The following is a 20910-nucleotide window of genomic DNA, read 5'->3' on the forward strand; positions in this document are numbered from 1 at the left end:
TCCCAGATCCTACTCTGAAACTCTAACCACTACATTCACTGGCTTTTGGAGGTGAGCCTGCCTTTGAACAGTAGCAAGCAGCCAGGCCTAGGTGAGTCATGTAGTCTCAGCGTGCACAGTAGTTGCTTCAGGGCCTGGCCCAAATGAGCGCTCTCTCAAAGGCCAAAACAGCCCTGCAAAGTGACCTGTCCCCTTTCCTTGCCTTCTACTGACAGCATCCAAGCCTGGAATACTGGCTAAACTGTTATGGTTGACTAGAAACAGCAACTGGGTATATCAAGTTAAAGCAACAGGGACTCCTTTTATCATGTTGGTGGGGTTTTTTTTACCACCATTCTCTCCATGTATTATTTTTTTTAAAAAAATTCAGATTTTTCTGGAAACTTGGGTAATCAGGTGTGTAGGAAGATCTGTCTTGTCTGTTCATGGCTCCAGTCTCCTAATTTAAGTATCCTCAGATCAGGGCCACTTAGCTATTAGTATATAAGATGGAGAATGTTGGGTTCCATTATTTCCCCCAAACCATTTCCCCCACCCAGGGCCACTTAGCTATTAGTATATAAGATGGAGAATGTTGGGTTCCATTATTTCCCCCAAACCATTTCTTCCTTTTCATCTTGTAAAAAGTTTGCAGTTAATCATTATATGTTATCAGAGTTATGGCCAAGATAATCATGATGTCAGTATACAACCTGAGAGTGATGAGTTCTCTTTCCTTAATATGTATAAACTTGTCATTCAACCAGTTTGCCACATCCACCTTTTCATGGAGAGTATTTGTGTATGGTGTAAAACATTTGCTTTGATCGAATATGCTTTTGAAATGTTATTGGTATTGAAACTAAAAAAAATCTTGGATTTTGTTTCTTACTGTGAGTTAGCATAAATGTTTTGATATGTTAACAACAGTGTACTTCCCACTGAATTAAAAAATAAAACACCACTGGTATGGGAGCCATTATTCTTGTCATTAGCTTGTGGGGTTCTGGCAGATCACTAAACTCTGATGGGTAAAAAGGAAAGAAAACACATTCCTCTGAACATTGGGTTTTATTTTTGAGCTCTACAAAGGAAACTGCAAAACAAACAACAGATTACCAGATGGGCCAGTATATCAACAATAATGAAACAGTCTGAGCTCAAGGTTAAAAGATACTAGGATATGAGTTTTTGCTACAGTCTTCTGTCTCTGGAGCCATTCCTTCAAGGACACCATTGTGAGACATACCTGTGTTTAAACTTAGTGCACCCAGTCTAGAACCCTATGTATGTAATGCACTCCCACAGCTTCTGTACATGCCCTTCAGTGTTTCTTTTAGTGGAGGGGACATGTGCATTTCTGTGCGTTCCATGGAGCACTTTTTGGACGCTGGAGCTCCTGAAACTTCAAGGCATTGAACCATTAGGCTGAAACTTTTGGGCAGCTACTGTAATTTTCTTTATGTATTGTCTTCTCGCTGACACATCCTATACCAAATTCTGAACATGGATGTAGATAAAAGATTGTTAAATCCACAGATTAAGTCCATGTAGAGAAAAGGAGATCTTCCTATAAACTTGGGGGGAATACTAGGTTTGCCATCCCTCTGCCCCTACCTGCTGCCCCCGGCCTGGCTCACCTAGCCAGCAATGGGGGCAGGCATGGGAGGAGAAGCATGTGCATGTGCAATTTCTACTGAGCTTTGCTTAAGTGAGCTCCATTGCTCCTCCATCCATCTCATTTTCTAGCATGATGGGTGAGCCACAGAACACACTGAAGCTGAGCTCAGTAGAAATCACCTCCGGGGGGGGGGGGTCTACTGAGCTCTGCTGCAGCACTCCCAGCAGCTCCTCTGTCACAGTGGAAAATGACATTTTCTGGCACAACAGGGAGTGTGGAAATGCCTGCATGCTTTGCATATGAGAAGACAGTGAGTATCCCTGGTGCTCTCCCATCCCCCTTACTGGTCTCCGGCTGTCTGCCCCCATGCTAGGTGGCCCTGGGGTGACCCTGAACCAGGGTTGCCAGATCCTCCTAACCCCTGGATGGGAGGTTGGAGGCCCGACACCTCTTGATGCCCCTCTTACACATGCATACTCCCAGCCTGTGCAATGATGTCACTTCCAGGAATCCAGCCCAATTTGGCCCAAATCTGGCCGCTGCAGAGCGCAGGAGTGCTGCTGCACTTTGCAGCAGCCCATTTCAGGCCAAATGCAGCGGCTACGGAGCGCAGGAGCATGCTGCGCCACCCGGGAGTGCACCCCAGGAGGTGTGTTCAGCCCCCCTGCTGGCCAGTTAAGTGGGGGCAGGGGGAGAAGGGTGGGAGTGGGGGTTCCCCCTCCTCCAGTGGGGGACTGGCAACCCTACCCTGAACTGAGGACACAGGCCTCTGGATTTGGCCGGGGTCTGGCACTACTTCATCTACTGCTGTTATGGCAGAGGCAGCTAATGGAGGGCCAGGCCTTGTCTGGCCTAGATTGGTACATATTGGAGACTCAGTGAAAGAGGGAACAGGAGCTACTGCTCATTGCTTCCTCATGAGCCAGGCAAGCAGAGTTGGCAGCATGCCAGGCAGGCAGGGAGGTGGGAGCTGCTTCCCCCAGCATGAACCAGACAAGCGAAAATGATGGCGTTGCTGCCAGGTAGGTGAGCCAGCGAGTGAACAGTCCAGTGAAAGAGTAGCTGTGTGTGGAAAAGGATGAGATTCCCCCAGTCGTATTTGTATATTACTGATATGAATACATGTTAATATCACACTATTTCATCATGTCTTTATAATGCTATTGTCTCCCTGAAAAAGGTTTTTACCGGTGGAGAAACTGTGGAGTGTTCAAAATATAAGATCTCTCTTTCAAACCATCCAAATCTTAGGCTAGAAATTCAATTAGTAACAGGACCGGTGGGGTTGAACTAGTTGTTGGTATGTTTAGACTTTAAAACTTTTTTGATCCCAAGTAAACTGCAGTAAAATTCCACATTTTAATTTCTTGTTTTGTACTGTAATTATCACAGACATTTAAAATTGAAAGATTAGGAGAGTGAGAGCCAATTTATGTTTACAATCAGCTGCTTAGCTTAGCTATTTGGTTACAAGTGATTTACTTGTGTGAGCAATGTAACATATGAGGAGAGAACCAGACACTATTGAAGCAACAACTTCAGTGAACCGTGAATGATATCTCTACACACAGATGTTTCTGCTATGGTGTTGCTTGAGTTCCATCCTCCCAATTTACGCTGCTTATGTGAGTAGACAACTCATGTGAGCTGTTAATTAGCCCTGAGTCAAAGAGAGGAAGAGATGCTAGAATGTTCTGCTTTTTTACCTTAGGTATTGTAATACAGTGGAGACAAGATATAGACACACACTCAAAATTCTACTTAGCATAGTGCTCCCTTGCCTTTTTCAAAAGCTAGGTATCAGCTTTAGTAATCCTTCTGACAGTCAATATTTTTGTTTAAAGTATATGGACTACCCAGATCCTCCTGAGGGTCTTTGTAAGGAATTTAATTCACTTAAGAAAGTAAGAGGACTTTGGAAATTTGATCAGAAAAAAAGGAAGCCACTGGGAGCCTGCCTCGGGAACTGAAACATATGACTTGTTCAGACAAATAACAACTATAAACAGCATACATCTCCTGAGAAATGTATCTTCACAGGTTAAGGAAGTACCCTTCAGTAAATAGAGTTTTGCCCTTTACACTGTCATAAAAGAAATGAAGACTGACAGGAGCTCTGTACTAGGATCCATGATTTCTAGGAGTGATCCCCATCTTGAGAACCCTCAAAACTCTTCATTTACCTTACTGACATATTCTTGCTTCCAGCCAAAATGTACTTTTGATCTTCTGAGACAAATGAGGGGTAGAGGGGCACCAATGACCAAGAATGCACAGCTGTAAAATCATCCCACTCTCTTCTGTGAGTTAAGAGGTTTCTCTTCTGACCTCCTCCACAGATGGAATACAAAGTGTGGCCTGTTTTGCTCTCTTCCTCACTGCAGTTCTGCCTGCCTTCGGGCACTTCGTCCATGAAGGTTCTCTTGACCCCACCATCAACTTTTTGTGAGGGATGGAGAGAATCTGCTCTGTTCACCATTTATAGTGACCAATCCAATCAACTCTGAGTACAGGGGATAAGTTCATAGAATCCATTATCCATGTATGGAAACCCAACAGTTAGCAAGTTTTTTAAAAATCACTGATTGCTGCCGGCTGCATTTATGATTACCCTGATCATCCGCTATAGTCAATGAAAGCCTGTGCCTGAGAGTTGGGACAAGAACCATATTATGTGAATCAGCTCTAGAAACTCTGAGTACCTGATGCAAATTATGAGATGCTATTGCTTACCATTCATTTATATACACCTAGTTGGAGGACATTCCTGACACTTCCCAGTGATTTTGTCCTTTTGTCTCCTTTGTAGGCCTTGTGATGAGCAGCATCCGAAAGTAAAGGCAGATGGTTATGTGGACAACTTGGCAGAAGCTGTGGATGTTATTCTAAAGCAGCTGTGCGAGTAACTGGATATCAGAAGATGGGTGAAGTCAGAAAGATGTCTGATTTTTGGCGTTACTGTGTTAATCTCTGTTCAGTTCACTTTCATATTTTGCCCAGTTTTATGCAGTAACAATTAATATGGAGCAACTAGTAGCACTGCCAGTTTACCTTAGAAGTCTAATTTTTTTTTTAAAAAATGTGTAATTGCAAGTAACTAAAGTGAAATATTAACCAGAACAAAACGTGCCTATTTACAACACTGTAGAATCTTTTGAATCTGAAATTATCTGTTTGGGATATAAAAAACCGTACTGTATCTATGAGTAAATATCTGTGCCATGTATCAGTTGGGCTGAGACCTGGTTCATGAGCTGGATTTGTTTTCCTGTTTCCTGGAAGAAAGCCAGCAGAGAGGAGTTGTTGTCACTATGCTGAAGGAATTAATACAGGCCTAGGCCTGTGATCCTTACATGCAAACAGCAATATTCTTGGGTTGCCTTCTGTTCTTATGGTTTTCTATTGCAGCAAAAGCAATATCCTAAGGGTGAAGGCAGATGTACTAGGGCCTCTTTAGAAGTGGCCTCGTTGCCCTAACTCCAAATGTACCTTTCTTCTCCAGGGTTGAGCAAATCTGCAAGTTTGCAGCACAAGTGTGGTACTGAATGACCTGCAACTGTCATTCTGTAACTTCAGCAAGAAATCTCCCCACTACCAACCTCAGAACTTGTCTTCTTTCTTTTTTAAAAAAAGGAAGCAAATAAATTGATATGTATTGTATATAAATGTACATGCAGAGGTTCTTAATATTTTACAAAAGACATTCTGCCTGATGCATGAAGTAGGGTGAGACAGACAGCCGAGCTAGCCTTGTATTCTTTGGCATACACATCTGTTCTTTCATGCGGGAAGCTGGGCTCACCTTATATCTCGGAGACCCACTATGGGCTCTGTTATGTCAGTCTTCCACTATAAAAGTAGTACTTGTTCTCAGATAACTGAATGGGTGGTTTTGGAGCTGGTCCACATAATAGTCTGGGGCAATTTTTGTTTGGTGTACCTCTGGCATTACCCTGTAAGGGAACCATGCTTAGGTCAGCATCCAGAACTTTTGAAGAAGGGGATCCTATATTTTTCCATGGATGTTGTTCGGTCAATGACATGAATTCTGTTCCCATTCATTTGAGAAATGCACACATTTGCGTTTGCTTTTCTTGCCTGGGAGGAGATTTAGACTTCCATGATTAGACTGCTGATATCTAATCACATTGCTTTATTTTTCTAAGAACAGCCTTGCATGTTGAGAACTATCTTCTAGTGGTTGGAAGCTGAACTGAAAGTGATGGTGTTGGTTTTCCCAATTTCAAAATGAAGCAACTATGTCCTACTATGTACTCACTGCTCCAAAGTTGTCTTGTATTAGGAAGATAATAAATAATAATAAATGATGAATAAAACTGTTTGGCAAACCTTAGCAAGCGTATTGCAATAACATCAGTCATTTTTGCTGTGTTATCCAGTTCTTGACATTATGGCATCTAAAGCAAAAATCAACAAATATTCTGAAGTAGAAAAGCTCCCTCACCCATGCAGAAACACACTCGCACTCTTACAGACACACAGACTGCAATCATAGGTGCATTGTGAAGTGTAGGGGGATTGAAATGCAACTGTAACACAAACTTCCTGCACAGTCATCAACTGATTCATAAACCTAGTACACGAAATTTAGAAATTACCTTTTCTGTCTTTCATAATATACACCAACATCAACAGATTTTTTTTAAATCACTATTTCACATGTGAATTCAGCCCTAAATGCATGCACACAGTGTAAAAGGAATTAGCCAGATCATGCATTGTACTGGGGGATTGTGTCTGAAACTCCCATGCATTTTTTAAAAAATAGGTAAACAAGGTTCCTGATTCAGATTAGGAGGCATTTTCCTGACCTGAAATCACCTCTGTTTTCTTGACCTGAAATAGTCTTGAGGAATTCCGGGTTGTGTCACTGGGGTAACTATGCAGGTAGTCTTGCTTGTACATTTGCTTCATGAGGCAAATAGCAGCTCCATGGGCCGTTTCAGGTCAGGAAAATCGCATTGGGAGAAAGGATTAACATCTCTCTCTCTCTCTCTCTCTCTCTCTCTCTCTCTCTCTCTCTCTCACACACACACACACACACACACTTACACACACACACACACACACACCAGTCCTAGTTCAAATTGGGAACTTGTTATTTTAAAAGGCGGGGGAGGGGCATGGAACCACCAGCATCAGGGATAGTTTAGCCTTGAGGTGTATACTTGTAGCCCTATTCACAAATGAACAGTGAATATATGTATAATCCATGCATAGTGTACACTTGATTTTTTTACATGTGCAGTGAGTGATTCTCATATGCTTGTGCAGCCAAATGTGTGATACAAACCCCTGCACCCTGGTTTCAAAATAAGTATCTGTTGGCTGTTTCTTACAAACAGATATGTGTGTTCACTGTAACGTGAATAGGGCTTCTGTGTACAGTGTACATTTGATTTTTCTTTATACAAGCATTGAATAATCTTTATGTGTGGGGAAATGGGACTTGGAAGCCTTCATTTTTGCCTGTGTGAGAGTGTGGTGGTTACTTGGCCTTCCTGGCTCCCTTTGTCTCCTTGTTCTTCCAGTCTTAGCTCTTGAACAGTCCTGGGTAGTAGGGTAATTGCATCTTTTCTTGGTACACATGGATTGAACAGGGGCATTGATGTAGGTCGCAGAGATCGGTCCAATCATATGTAAAACGAATAGAAATTTATTAAGGAAATAAAAAGTGCACACAGCTTATGCAGACACAATTGCCTGAGCAAGGATAAAACAAAAGGAGAAAAACTACAATTGTCTGACCCTATGGTTGTCAGATCCATGTTAAGAATTTCCTAGAAATTTTGTGGGTGGAGCCTGGCGAGGGTGGTTTTTAGGGAGGGAAGGACCTTAACACTGTAAAATTCCATGGAGTCCACCCTCCAAAGCAGCCATTTTCTCCAGAAGAACTGCTCTTTACGGCCTGGAAACCAGTTGCAATTCTGGGAGATCTCTAGCCACCACCTGGGGGATAGCAATCCTATCTGACCCCAACTCTAAATGGTGGGAAATTAAGCTAAGAGTTGCAAGTATTTACAAATCGTCCATTACCTCATTCCAGCATTTAGAGCTCTTCCACTGTGGTCTCAGCCACTAATGTTCAAGATGGAGTCCACATTAACATGGAGACTGCTAAGAGAGGCTTGCTGTCAAAACAAAATGGCCAAAAGTGTTAAGAAAACTTATTTCTTGTGTTCAGGGGTTTTATAATTCCCCTCCCTGTGTAGACCCTCTTTCTTTTCTTGTCCCAAAAGGAAGATCTGTTCTTGGCTTTTGGCCTCCGAGCTCTGTAGTTTTAGGTGTGACTATCAGTAAGGTATGATGCTGCCTATTGTCCCTCTGCTGGCTAGAGCCATTTGCATTTCTGTGGTACTGGATAGTTTCATGCTTCAGATGTGATTCATATCTCCCCCTTTTTTTGGTTCATTGCTCCTGCTAGCCAGTAAAAGACACTTTGTAACCTCTGAGCTTGTACAGAATGTAGACACACTTATGACAACCCTTGATACACATTTTGCTGTGTGCAAATTCTGTGGGGTAAGGCATTAACCACAGCATGATGTTATATTCAACACATATACAGCTTAACATTTGATTGAAACTGCATATTTATCCAAGTGCTGGTCCCTGGTTTCATTTGTAAAGTGAACACAAGTTGGCTCTGTACATGCATTCACTCTAATATGTGAGTAGGGCTTGTGTCTTGGTTGTTCACATAACTGAATGAGCATCCCACTCAAAAAAGAAAATCCCTCTATATAGAGAATTACCAGGAAAAGGGCAAAGTTACATTAGACCCTTTCTCCCTGGTATGCTACTATCTCTCTGAGGTATGGGTGGGTGGAGGAGAATTAAGACCATTAAATCATGTGAACCTCCATTGGTCCAAAAGGTCCAGTTCAGACACCAGTGTACCACTTCAGTGAAGTGGTAGAATTAGTCTGTGCTGTAGAATTAGTGCTTTACAGTTAGCATCCAAGTCTTAAGCTTTCCTTCTTAAAAGAAATGAGTGCTCTTTAAGTTGAGCTGTGAATACCTTCTGCAAAAGTATTTCCAGCTTATCTCTTTTGCACATAATTATGAAATATGTATGGAACGCTAGAGTTTTCTTTAACCCTGGATTCAGAGTTCCAGCAATAATAATCCCTAAAAGTATTTGTGGTACTTCTTTATCTGTTGTGGCACTTCTTTATCTGTTGGGTTTTGCCTGAAATAGCAGTCTGTGGTTTTACTGTACTCCTCTGGTTTACTGACCCCTCACTAATGTGGAGCCGTATTTTTAGTGAGTTGTCTTAAACAATAAAGTGTTTGATTTATGAGTTTCTGATAGTGTTGCCTGTGATTTTCCCTGACCTTCACAGCATAAGTTCACTTGTATGAGCATCTTTATGGAATTCTCCCTTATAGCCTATTATCATCGGTCTGGACTCGCAAGCCTCTGTTCCTTGTTGTTGTTCAGCAGGTAGTGAGCTGGTGCATTGTGTCACTCAGGGATTGACCTGTCACTGTGCCAGCCACCTTCCCATCAGTCAGCCATTGTTGTCTCTGTACCCCATGCTTTTGCCCATTGTGGCTGCTGTTGCTGAACCAGTGACTGGCCTGTGCTTGCTTCATCAACTTGAAGTAACTAGGAGCTTTTCCTGAGTATATTTCCATGTTAGTTTCCATTGCTTTGGATAGATTCTTTGTTTTGTATTATGCTATCCAAATATATGCAGCATTGGAAAACCTAGGGATGGAAGGAAATATCTACAGCCAAAATAGCCCTAGACTTTAAAAAAATGACACATACCAAAGGCAATGCCATGTTTTCACAAGTATGAATTGTGGGCACCCACTAAGGAAAACAAATGTTCATGATGAGATTGAAGTTGCCCGGCGTATTTGCAATCCTTTGTGAATATAGATGGTTTGGGACAGTCTTAGAATGTGTTAACTATGTTTAATCTCTTGTGTTAAATATGGAGCCTAGACTTTTCTCATAGGATCACTTCCTCTCCCAATCAGACTTCCTTGGACTGGGTTTGCAAGATATTCTTTTAACTTGATAGTAGTGTCACAGAAGGTAAATCAGTACCATCAGAAAGGATGTCAAAAAGGGGATCATGGAAAAATCCTCTGTATGAAGTTGCCCTCTATTTCTGGTACTGTACACAGTAAATAATAGGATTTCTCTGAGCACTGTATTAACCGCCAGAAATGAAAAGAAGATGATCTGATTACTCCACTCATTATCAGCTCCTTTTTTCGGCATACCCTCTACCCTGTGTGAGAGGTCACTCAGACATCTGCTCATTTCCTTCTGTTCCTTGAGCTATTTGCACACATACATTTTTAATGTTTTAAGGCTTTTCAAATGTGTTTTCCATCTTTTTGTTTGCCAAGAATATATTTTTTTCTGTTCTTTCTTTCAAAGTGGTTCTCTTTCATGGAATGAAGCTGGACCTGAGGGAGTAGGGATTTATTCTTGCAATAGCTTTCTATGGGCTGGTGGGTGTATGGCGATGATAGATTCTTTGCCAATTAGTTCTTAGCTGGAGATAGCTAAAATGAAATAAGAATGAGGTCAAGTTGTACTGCAGAAGGTTCATAGTTTGATTTTTAAGAAGGGGTATCCTTCTACACAAAGCAAAAAAATCCCCTCTCCACCAACAATTTTGTGCTTGCTCTACACAGCACAAAACTAACCTGTAAAGAGCTCTGCTACAAGTTAGGATGGCCACTAGGTTGCCTGATCCAGTAAAAGGATAATCTTGCTATCTACCAGAAAAGAGCATGCTATCAGGACCAAGAGTGCCCCCGTATTTTAAATGCTTCGGATGTTGAGCTTTGGGCATTTGTCAATAGGAGTGTCTATGTCCCCTTTGAATACGCATGAATTCAAACTTATGCCATGTTGTGTAGTTTCATTTCTAAATAAGATACTGGGGCTCATCTTACTCTGGATGTTCATATCCCATGAGGAAACTATTCCTATTCTTAAGGCTGTTGAGACTAATGAGGAGAACCATGTCCACCACTTTTAGCTCCTTGAAGGAATGGTGGGTTAAATGACGTAAATAAAAAATGTACTAGATACAGCTGATGCTTATGGGGGAGCATAAGCCTTTTGCAATTTAAAAGAACACTTCGTTCTTTTCGTTTATAAATACCATAGTCCCGCCAACTCAAAAAGAGTTCTGTCACTGTCTGAGAGAGACTATTACAATTCCTCCCCTGCAGGTCTCTTAGGAAGGCTGTGACTGCTCACTCCGTGCTTGATAGCAGATAGGCTGAGAGTAAAACACGCTACTAAGGGTATCAGAAAGGCCACTGTTTTCATGGTATGGAAGCAGAACCCAGTCATGAAGAGTGAGCTTCAAGTCAACAAATGCAGGTGCTCAGGGTGATGCATTTCTTGATTCTGCTAGAAAATACCAGCTGTGCCTTGAGCGCCGTCCCACCTCTTGCCTCTGCTCTCAGAAATGCTTATTTTAAATGTGTTTTGACAGCCCTGGGCTCTGGAGGTTACAGTGTTTGCTGTAGACTGGCAGTTGGGTCTTAGTCGAAAAGTTTGAATGTACCCTATATATACTGTCCATACAGTGCTGCATTATGGGGAGAACTCAAGGCAGGAGGAATTGCTTGGGATAGGATAAATGGTGCTAGAGTTTTTCTGTACAGTAACAACCACACTCCTTTCTTCTTTATATCCTTCACATATTTTGGTTCCTGAATATTTATGCCTTTTCCACCTCCTAAACCTTGCTGAGTTAATCAGTTCTATTTGGTCTCTCTGTTTTAATCATTATGCTATCGAAGTCCGATTTGGGTATCTAGCCAAATCACCAAGTCACCCAGTTTCAGGAAGTGATTTAGGTACTTCACAGAGCACTTGCATAGAAAAGGCTAACATGGTCCATCATATATCCCTGTTTTGAGGAGAGTTTGAAGACTTGCATAACTTTTGGGCTATAACCCCTTTCCTCTGACTAGGTGATTTTCTATAAACGAGGGGGGTTTTTTAACTGTATAAATCCGTCATGTGAATCCTTCCTGCAATCTTAAGTGGTGCAGTTCGATAATAGATTTACCACCTCATATGCTTGTTGGGAGAACTGGTCCATAGAGGGGATAGCAAACATAATAGTACATAAGCAACTACAGCTACAGGGGCATAGGTATCTTTTGGAGCAGGAATGAGGGTCAAAGGCAGGGCTAGACCACCAAATACAGGGAAGTATTTCCTGATGAGACTTTGTGGTCCTGTTTGAGAACAGTGTTTGAAGATTCATTTTTTCAGCTGAATGAATAAACTTCCCATTTTTCCATGGCAGTGGCAGCTACTGTATAAATACACTTTTAATTCCTTGTAGAGCCTTTCCAAATGTTTATGTGCCTATGGTCTCTTCGTTATTTTCTTGGATACAAAAGACACACATACACCACACCCAAACCTCAGAAGTTATGCTAAGCTCTATAAATGCATTGCCCCATGGGAGTTTGATTAGGGATACTGAGAAAGTCATGGCTGAGTTTTTACATACAACTTCAATTTAAGCAAGCAGGTTCAGTCTGACAGAAAATACAAGCTTGAACCTGCTGTTTTATTGCTGAGGAGGATTTTCAGTATCCAGTTCCAGATACTGTGCTGTGCCTATTACGATCTTTATTTGGATCTGTTGTCCTCTTAAAGTATTCACATAGCTATTCTTGGTATTTAACTTTGCAGTTTCCTGCAAACAGATCTCCTGTTAACATTGCCAGGGCTGTAGAACCCACAAAGAGTGTGCAGGCAGGAAGTCTCCTTGCAGCCATACGCGCTTTGCATTTTAAAATCTCTCTCCCCTCTCTTTTCTGGAGACCCCTGTATTTATTTTTTTGAAGGCCTATAAACTGATCTGTTCAGAGTTATTCCTGCCTAGACTCATCTACTAGCTGAGTTTGGAAGGCAATGTATTGTTGGGAGTGCGCATGCATGCCGGGCTATTTGTAGAGCTAGGTGAAATGAGTTGAGGACCCTGTCACATCATTGCTTGGTTCATTGCATCGCACAGAAAGGGTAGGATAATACAAAACAAATGGGTAGAACTGGCCCGCAGTGCTATCCTAACCAGTTACACATAGAAGAATATAACTGCTTAGGATCATACTGTCAGTTATCTAAGCCTTTTCCATCTCTAGATCCCCTGGGCCCCTGACTCTGTTGCTACAGCAACTAAAGTAACAAATAGGAGAAGGGTTAAGGGTTGACTCCGTATTGTCCCTGATGATAAGCATAGACTGGACCTCTTGCCTGCAGGTGTATCCGCATATTCTGAATGAATTGGGTATTGTGTGGCTGACTACATGACTGCATGGATCCTCCTGGTCCTCAGAGCTTCATAGCAATGACAGAGATCCAGAGGAGTGAGCCGTATTAGTCTGCAGTAGCAAAATAGCAAGGAGTCGAGTAGCACCTTTAAGAATAACCAACTTTATTGTAACATAAGCTTTCAAGAGCCACAGCTCTCTTTGTCAGATGCATCTGATGAAGAGAGCTGTGGCTCTCTAAAGCTTATGCTACAATAAAGTTGGTTAGTCTTAAAGGTGCTACTTGACTCTTTGCTATATAGCAATGACAGGTATGGAAGTAATGAAAGATGGACTTGAACACTTTCTACTACAGAGTTGTAAGGCAATTTTGAATACAACCTAACCTGGCACTTTTTCAGCACCAAAATCATATATCGATACTGGGAGTCACCCACATGTATTAATTGTCCAAGGGTAGGCAGATGTAGCCATCTTCTCAGGTAGTATCAGCTGCATAGATGTATCTGAATAATACCCGTTGCTTTACCTGCCCCACCCCAAACCAGAGTAAATGAAAAAGCCCATTCATCTCAGTAGTCATGAAGGAAAACTTCCATTCTGTTGAAGGTTTTTCTTTTTTAAAAGAATGATAGTGTCTTGGCAATCAGGGAAGCATAAACAAAGAACAAGTACCCAGAGAGCAGGTTACAGAATCAGAAAGCTTTATTTACACAGTCAAAGTAACAAGTAAATTCCTGAGACTGAGCTGCTCTATAGTGCAATAAAGTCATTTTGAGAGAGTACAAATCAGCAGTCTTCTTAATTTTCAGGTCAAGGAACAGTCCTCAGTAATAGCTGAGTTTGAACAAATGTAACACCAACTACAGAGCTGACTTTGTATACATATCAATATATTTGCGTCTGTGCAATTACCATAGACAGAGAAAGAGACGCACGCTCACATGCGCGCATACACGTCTGCGTGCATGCACGCGCACACACAAACACTACCAGAGTTCATGGTTTCCCAAAAGGCTTTTTGGCCATCATCATGTTTTGATTCTTTAACATTAAAAAACATAAACACTGCAAAACACTGCTACAAACCCTACAAATGTCCCCTTGTCCTGTTCAATAAAGATTTCTGACAGTGTACTTGAACCACAATGTTATCAGCCAAAGGCTAGGCTACTCTGTGAAAAGTTACAATCAACTCCAGAAATATGTTGCTTTGCCCCCAGTTCATTCTCCACTGTGTGAAGATGTATCTTAATATTTCATGAAACTAAAGCCCAATGACTGCAGGTGCATGGCATATTCCCTGTTCGCATATTCACCACTGCTAATAGTTTTTTTTTAAAAAAAATGTTGCATTTAGAACATTTAAAAAGGGGGATTGAATGCTGACATTTATTGCTGTCATCAAAGAAGCATCCACAGTCCAAAATGATCCTGGCTCCAAATGAGCCCACTGCCTGTCTCCCTGCTGCTTTGACTTTACTATGTATCAAAGAAAAAAATATTTGTCCATAGAGAACTTCAGTGAAAGGTTGCTGTATCCACATGGCAGCGGTCTGCAGTCTGAGTGAATCCCAAAGTTACCTGTATAGTATTGGATAGATCCAGCATGAGTCCAGAAATCCCTACTAGAGGGCTCTAGTGACTTCAGCTGGTGCCGGCAACCAATGATCCAGCTGAGCTTCTGTTGTTTTATAGAGAACACACATACAATGCTGTTAGAATCAACAGACTGTCCCCTGAATATGAGGCACGTACTATATTTCAGGTTGCATGTGTAAGTGTGCATATATACATACACACAAACACACACACATATATATATTCATTCATAAACCCACAAAATTTTATTTCTATTAAAAAAAATAAAAAGTAAGGCTTTTAAAACTCAGTTTCGGTACACAAATCATACAAAACCAAAATCCAAACAAATAAAATCAAACCCAACAAAATGCTGCCTTGGCTGTATATTGTGATGTGCCCCAATGTAAGGCCATTGTTTACTGAAGCATCTTTACTAAGGCAAAGAGGGTTTGCTGCCATGTAAACACTACTCTACAGCTAGGAGAGTTGGGTAGTGGTCCTTTGGGGCACTTTCCTACTCGATATATATTTAGCTAGTTGTAGGTAGCAGCCCTTTTTCTTTTTTTTCTTCTTTTTTTAAAAAGCCCTTTTAAGTTTAAAGTTCACAATATGAAAATGCCTTCTTTATGTCACCAAAGGGAAAGTGATATTCCATAAATCAAGCTGCACATAAGCCAGCACAAGGAATTTATATTCCTTCTTGTGAAGCACAATGCAACCAGACAAGATGTGCTCTACACTGGCAAGCCCACATTCAGATGTATGATCAGGAACTGTCTGTAAGAGGGTTAAAGGGATGCATGTGACATCTTTATGTACACTAGAAGGTTGTTTATTTCTTTGATTAGAGGTGACATTTAGGAACAGGGCCTTCTTAGTCCAAGCTGGGGGAAAGGCTTGTCATTCCTGGAACAATCAACACATGGAAAAGAAACAGGGAGTGTTGGCGTCTATTTCACCTGCCCAGTTACAGCAACGTTATATCATGACGACTTAGAGCTACACGGAGGTAAAAAGAAAGTAACTAGAAGAAGACAGACAATGAGCACTGCCTTAGAGCAATACAAGTTTAAACAAAAACCAGAAATGTGGTTCTAACATTCTGTGTGACATGGTTAACAGACCTGTGACCATAGAAACTGCCAGAGAGAGTATTTGTTAAGCAATATGCCATCAGAACCTTGTCCAATATCATATTGGCTGCAGCTTTTACTAGATCTAAAAAAGGGTCTCATATCCTAATAGGCTGATCAACCATCATTTGATGTACGTAACTTCTGTCAAACAGGTAATTTTTACTATGCCATTTAAGTTATTATCCATGCAAGGTGGAACAGATGTTGTGCAACCAACCAATACTTGGTTTAAATAGTAAGACAGTGTGCATTCCTGCACACCCAGTCTGACATGTTCAAAGCATCCCCATATAACCTAAAAACCATGCTGTGTTCTGTTCACATGGTCCATTTAGATATGGGCTGATCTGATCTACCACTGTAATTTTTACCCTAGCTTTAGCTCAGATCACTGACATGAATGATGTTTTGCCTCTGCTCAACATGAACTCATCAGTGATTTTTACCTTATTTAAAAGTTCAGATGAGCACTACATCATGAACAAAACTGGAGCACAGGTGGTGTCAAAACAAAACACTAAAGAGGATGGTGTGAATCAGCCTATTTGTATCAGCCGCATTCTGGCTGTAAGGGAAAAGAAGGACCTGAATGTCACACACATCACCTTTCCCATAGTCCTAAGCCAGCTCCATGATATCCTCCAACTGCTCTGTCACTCATCACAGTACAACACCTTTCCCTTCTCCCCAAAAGGGGAATCCGATTCCTTGGGACAGATGGCAGGGTAGAAAGCAGCAGCAAAGCCCCGGTGTCCAAGCTCACAGACTGCCTTAACACTTTCCTAGTAGAGACTAACTAAGAAGGAAGAGCATCCTGTTTCAATGTGCTGAACCAGCCAAACATGTTCCCTTCCACATAAGGCTAAGAAGTCAGATCAGGACCTGGTAACCTTAATGAGCAATATTAGGAGACTGCCTGCTCTGCTAGCCCGTGAAACCACCAGCAGCTATAACTTGGCATGTTCTCAACAAACTGGGTGAGCATGTAAAGAGATGCCCTCGTGGAGAGTATCAAACCTATAGACAGGTTTCTGGCACCAAAATGCATAGCCCAGGGTATTCAGTACTAAACCATCCCTTCTTTCTCTACTTGTTACTATTTTTTGGCTTTGCGCAGTATGAGAGCATTGGACAGGAAAGAAATAGCAGAAGTCAACAAACAAATTAAAAAACCTGTGCAGTTTGTCTGGATATTTGTAAAGCTACAGCTTGGAAGGAATCTACTGTGGTATTAAATGACAAAAGCATCTATACCACTGCAGAAAAAAGTGCAGTAATAAAATGGTGCCATTAACATTCCATTTCTACCTTCCTGTTTTCTTTTTTGTCTGCTGGTAAACAAAACATTTGTTTCCATATAGATAAGTGAACAGCTTATTTATCTGAGTTATGTGTGCTAAAATGATACAATTATTGTTCACCATAATCAGTGAGTCTCTGGAGTATGGCTGCCTGATCACCAATATCTCAAACTGCATTTTGTATCAGACTCTGTAGCTGGGCCATTTCCCCATGTCTCTGTTCAGAGGCACAACACATCCTTCCAAATACTAAGTGAAGTTCAGTTCAGCATTTGTTTTTAGATTTCATCAGTGGCCTCCTCTCTCTACTTATGTGGAATACGTTGCCATTTATGTATGAATTTGTTTGTGACAACTACAGATCTTCTATAATTTTCTGAGAAAAGTTCTTCTTTTTGTTTAATGATCTGCACTGGTGCCAGGAGAACATTCAGCAGCAGGACTGTCCAGCATCGGTACAAAAGGGGATCTGTGCCAAAAGGGCCATATGCATTCTGCGATTGGTAATGGGCACAGAATGCAGCCTCTCAAGGATCCTTGTGACATCATAGATGGGGTACATGGACTGGGTAGAATTCCCATCATTTAGGGGGTAGAATTTCAGTAATGCTCCACTCCCCATGATTATCAAAAGCAGAATAAATTATCACAGAAAGAAAATATATGCAAACATGCTTAGTTTATACAGGATGCAATGTTTGGGTTATTTTAGTGCAAAAATCTGAAGGTTTTGTAAATACAAAGCATATACAACCCTACTGCTTGGAAACCAGGACCAGGCAAGTTTTGAGAGAATGAACAGGGATATTCCTGATATAAAAACACCTATAGGAACTTAGATAACAGAAACCTTTCTTGCTTTTAGGAACACATTTAACCATATCTTCCAAGGGGTGGGAGGGTCATTTATGTTGTTGTGCACAAGGTATCCAGGCCCCATAACTGGCATCTATAGTAACAGCACTGTTGCATATATGTTGCTGTTTCATTTCTCTGCTGCTGCCAAGCCCTGAAAGTGATGCAGTGATGTGCCTGCCTACTCAGTATGACCATTTTTGCCTTTCCAGGCCTAGGAGGTGAGAATGATCCCAACATTATGTCATACATGCAAAATGAGGAGTCACCCTTAGTCATTTCTGGAGGTGAATGTAGTTTGCTAGATGTCTGTTGCCAGATGGGAGTGACAGGCTGTACAAAATGCAGTTAGGAGACCATATGCTGTCTTCTCCAGAGAGAAACAATGCATTTATGATCCTTTTCAGATTTTCAGAGCACTAATCTTAAGAACCTCCACTGCTGACTAACCCTTTGCTATTCTGATGTATTCTCTCACATTATGTGACCCAACTATGTTTCACCTTAGGGATATGGCACTGCCATTTATTTAAATTTCAGATGTATTAATGTTTGGGATTCCTGCCCCCTCCCCAGTCAATGGCCTTGATCCAGCTCTAGTTGCATACAATTATTTATACAACAAAGAGGCCTTGAATGGGGTGGGGGTGCACATCTCCATCTGCATCATCACATTCAACCAGTTCAGTGAACACTGGAAGAGCAATGATACAAATCTGGTTATGCACTCATATCCATATCGGCTATAAATGTGTAAGCCTCCTTATGCGTATAGCTCTCATACTTAAGAGTAAATGCATTGTGCTATCTTTTCATATCCCGATGATGACTACAGAACTAGCAGGTTATCATGACTCCTAGGAATTTGACACTATAGTGCAAGACTGCCAAGTCTGGTTTGTGAGAACTGGATGTAATCTGAAAAATAATCCAATAGAAAATCAATTCAGATAAAATGGGTAACCTACATCTTTCTTTCCTTTACTAAGGATACCTGCGATGTAGTTTAGAATTAAAATCAGCCAAAAATGAGGGCAAAAATCTTGATTTTCCAAGTCAAAAGCCAAAGTGGATCAAGATTCCAGTGAGACAGAGGGTGACCCTGCTGGCCCTCCTAGAAGACTTGTTATCTAATTTGTGAATGAGAACCAGCACTTGATGTTCTGGCCATTCCTTTTTTCCTTAAGACCTGTTCCAAACACAAATTTTGTTGCTCTTATTCCAACGTCCCACAATTTCAAGTTTTGATACATCTGCAAAGCTTCTTTTTTTTAATATGATGTAATTTGGATGAATTCTCTAAAGCTTGTTTGCAAAACTTCCTGGACTACAGTAGTTCTAAAAAGTTTCAAGGTTTAACAAGATACCTGATGAAATTTTGGCAAAGCTTCTTGTCCTCTCCCACCTGCCAAGGAGAAGGAGATTGTGGATTTTCTTCTCTGCCTACATTAGCATCTGTGAAATTTTACCACTCCTAAAAGCTTTGATGCAGACAGAGCCTCCATTTTGCGTTCTCAGTTGTTTTCTATTTGCTCAATGTCTAATTCACCATCCAAATGAAAGACATTATCCCCTCCTGTCCCACTGTTCCTCCATGAGGAGTTTTCATCTTCTTTCCTACTGCTCTCGTCTTCTGTGGCACAATATTCTGACTCTTCGTAGGAGAAATCATCTTCTTTGCTAGCTTTACATTCTTCTGCATTTGAGTGAGGCTCTGGCACAGGGGTGCAGGCTGGTGTCCTGCCTGGATTGACATCCAAGGTGCAAAGAGACGTCGTCTTCCATGATTTGGTGCTGCTGATGCCAGGGGAGAACTGATCTTGCAGAGAGCAGTCATCCACTGTGGTGCTAAGGCAGCTAAGGCTGTTAAAAGTTTGACAATTCTGTAAAAAAAAAAAGAAAACCATGGCAATTAGGAAGCAGATTTTGTGGTGCACATCAACTATGTATCACAGTTCCACAGCTGGATCCTGTGGCAAAGATCCCCATGCTCAAGGGGAAGGGCCGTTTTTGCCACCCTCCACCCTGCAGCAGCAATCCAACACCTCTTTTTTGCTCCTCCTACAAATCCCCCGTCCTCCTGGAGCACCATTGTGACATAGGGCATTTCAGGCTGCAGCAGGAGCAGGGAGACAGGAAAGTCATCCTTCCATGCACAGAATTTAGACAATTATTTCCTTCTTAACGCACAGCCACACTTCAGTGAAGGAGCGCTCCACTGTGTTGGTTTCAACTGAAATATGTCCGTTTGGGAATCAACGGGCAAAACTGATCTTTCAAGCATCCACATGGCATGGAAAATGCTACTCATTATTTTTCTCAAAATACAACACATACCTAGGAAAACTCCCTTTTGAAAAGGAAATGTCAGAACAATGATTCAACAGTGAAACTGCCTCAGCCAAACACTTCTGGGGACAGCACATCTGTCTCCCCCCCCCCACCCACACACACAAAATGTACTAATCAGTTGTCCGTAACAAAACCATTACAGACACTGAAAATCTGCAAGAAATGAAAAGCTATTGTGGCTTTTCTTGGTACCTGCATTTCTTGTAACCAGTGCTGGCTCCACAAGGAGTGCTGATTGAGGTGGCTGCCCCCATCCATCCCTCCCTTTCCAGAAACTAGGAAAGATAATGCTCCTTCCCTGTTCTTTCCCTGGGTGTCATTACGCACAGCAGAACAAGCTGTGCATTGCCAACAGGGCTCTTGTGTCTGGAAGAGTCTGGGAAGCTTTACTAGGCATGGACATCTTGCTGCATTTTAAAATGCCTAGGGAAAGAGAAGAAATGTTAGGTGCTCTGGCTCCTAGGTGGGATGGTTATGCTGAGGGGGTGACAAGGCAAAAAACAAAGGCTGCCCCCACCTGCCAAATCCACCACCTGAGGCTACCGCCTTGTCCTGTCTCATGTTCAGCCATCCATACTTCTAATATTCCTCAGTGAGGCTGTACCCATTTCCTTCTAGATGTGCTTCCAGATTCAGCCACACAATCGATATATGAAGGACTTATCTATTAATTCCAATGCTGTTTCCAAGGGTTAATTAATCCCAAACACTTAAGTGTTTTAGCATCTAATGCTATGGAGTTGTGGCAGCAGTAGCTACAGTTCAGAACTCAAATTTCTAGGCC

General features: G+C 41.6%; 2 protein-coding genes across 3 annotated transcripts in view; one reads left to right on the top strand and one right to left on the bottom strand.

Annotated features, from left to right (window-relative positions):
- LHPP (phospholysine phosphohistidine inorganic pyrophosphate phosphatase) overlaps positions 1–5954 on the top strand; it is a 177174-nt gene extending 171220 nt beyond the window's left edge. For both annotated transcript variants that reach the window (XM_054984278.1, XM_054984279.1), the window contains one exon: positions 4410–5954. In XM_054984278.1, coding sequence (XP_054840253.1) covers positions 4410–4506 — 97 coding nt within the window. In that variant the 3' untranslated portion in view covers positions 4507–5954. The remainder of the gene's footprint in view (positions 1–4409) is intronic.
- Positions 5955–13581: 7627 nt separating this feature from the next.
- The window catches only part of FAM53B (family with sequence similarity 53 member B), a 135302-nt gene continuing 127973 nt past the window's right edge, over positions 13582–20910 (bottom strand). Inside the window, exon 6 of the mRNA XM_054982830.1 lies at positions 13582–19657. Within this exon, the coding sequence (XP_054838805.1) occupies positions 19289–19657 (369 nt within the window). The 3' untranslated portion in view covers positions 13582–19288. The remainder of the gene's footprint in view (positions 19658–20910) is intronic.

Source organism: Eublepharis macularius, chromosome 6, assembly GCF_028583425.1.
Source record: "Eublepharis macularius isolate TG4126 chromosome 6, MPM_Emac_v1.0, whole genome shotgun sequence".
In the NCBI taxonomy this organism is placed as follows: Eukaryota; Metazoa; Chordata; class Lepidosauria; order Squamata; family Eublepharidae; genus Eublepharis; species Eublepharis macularius.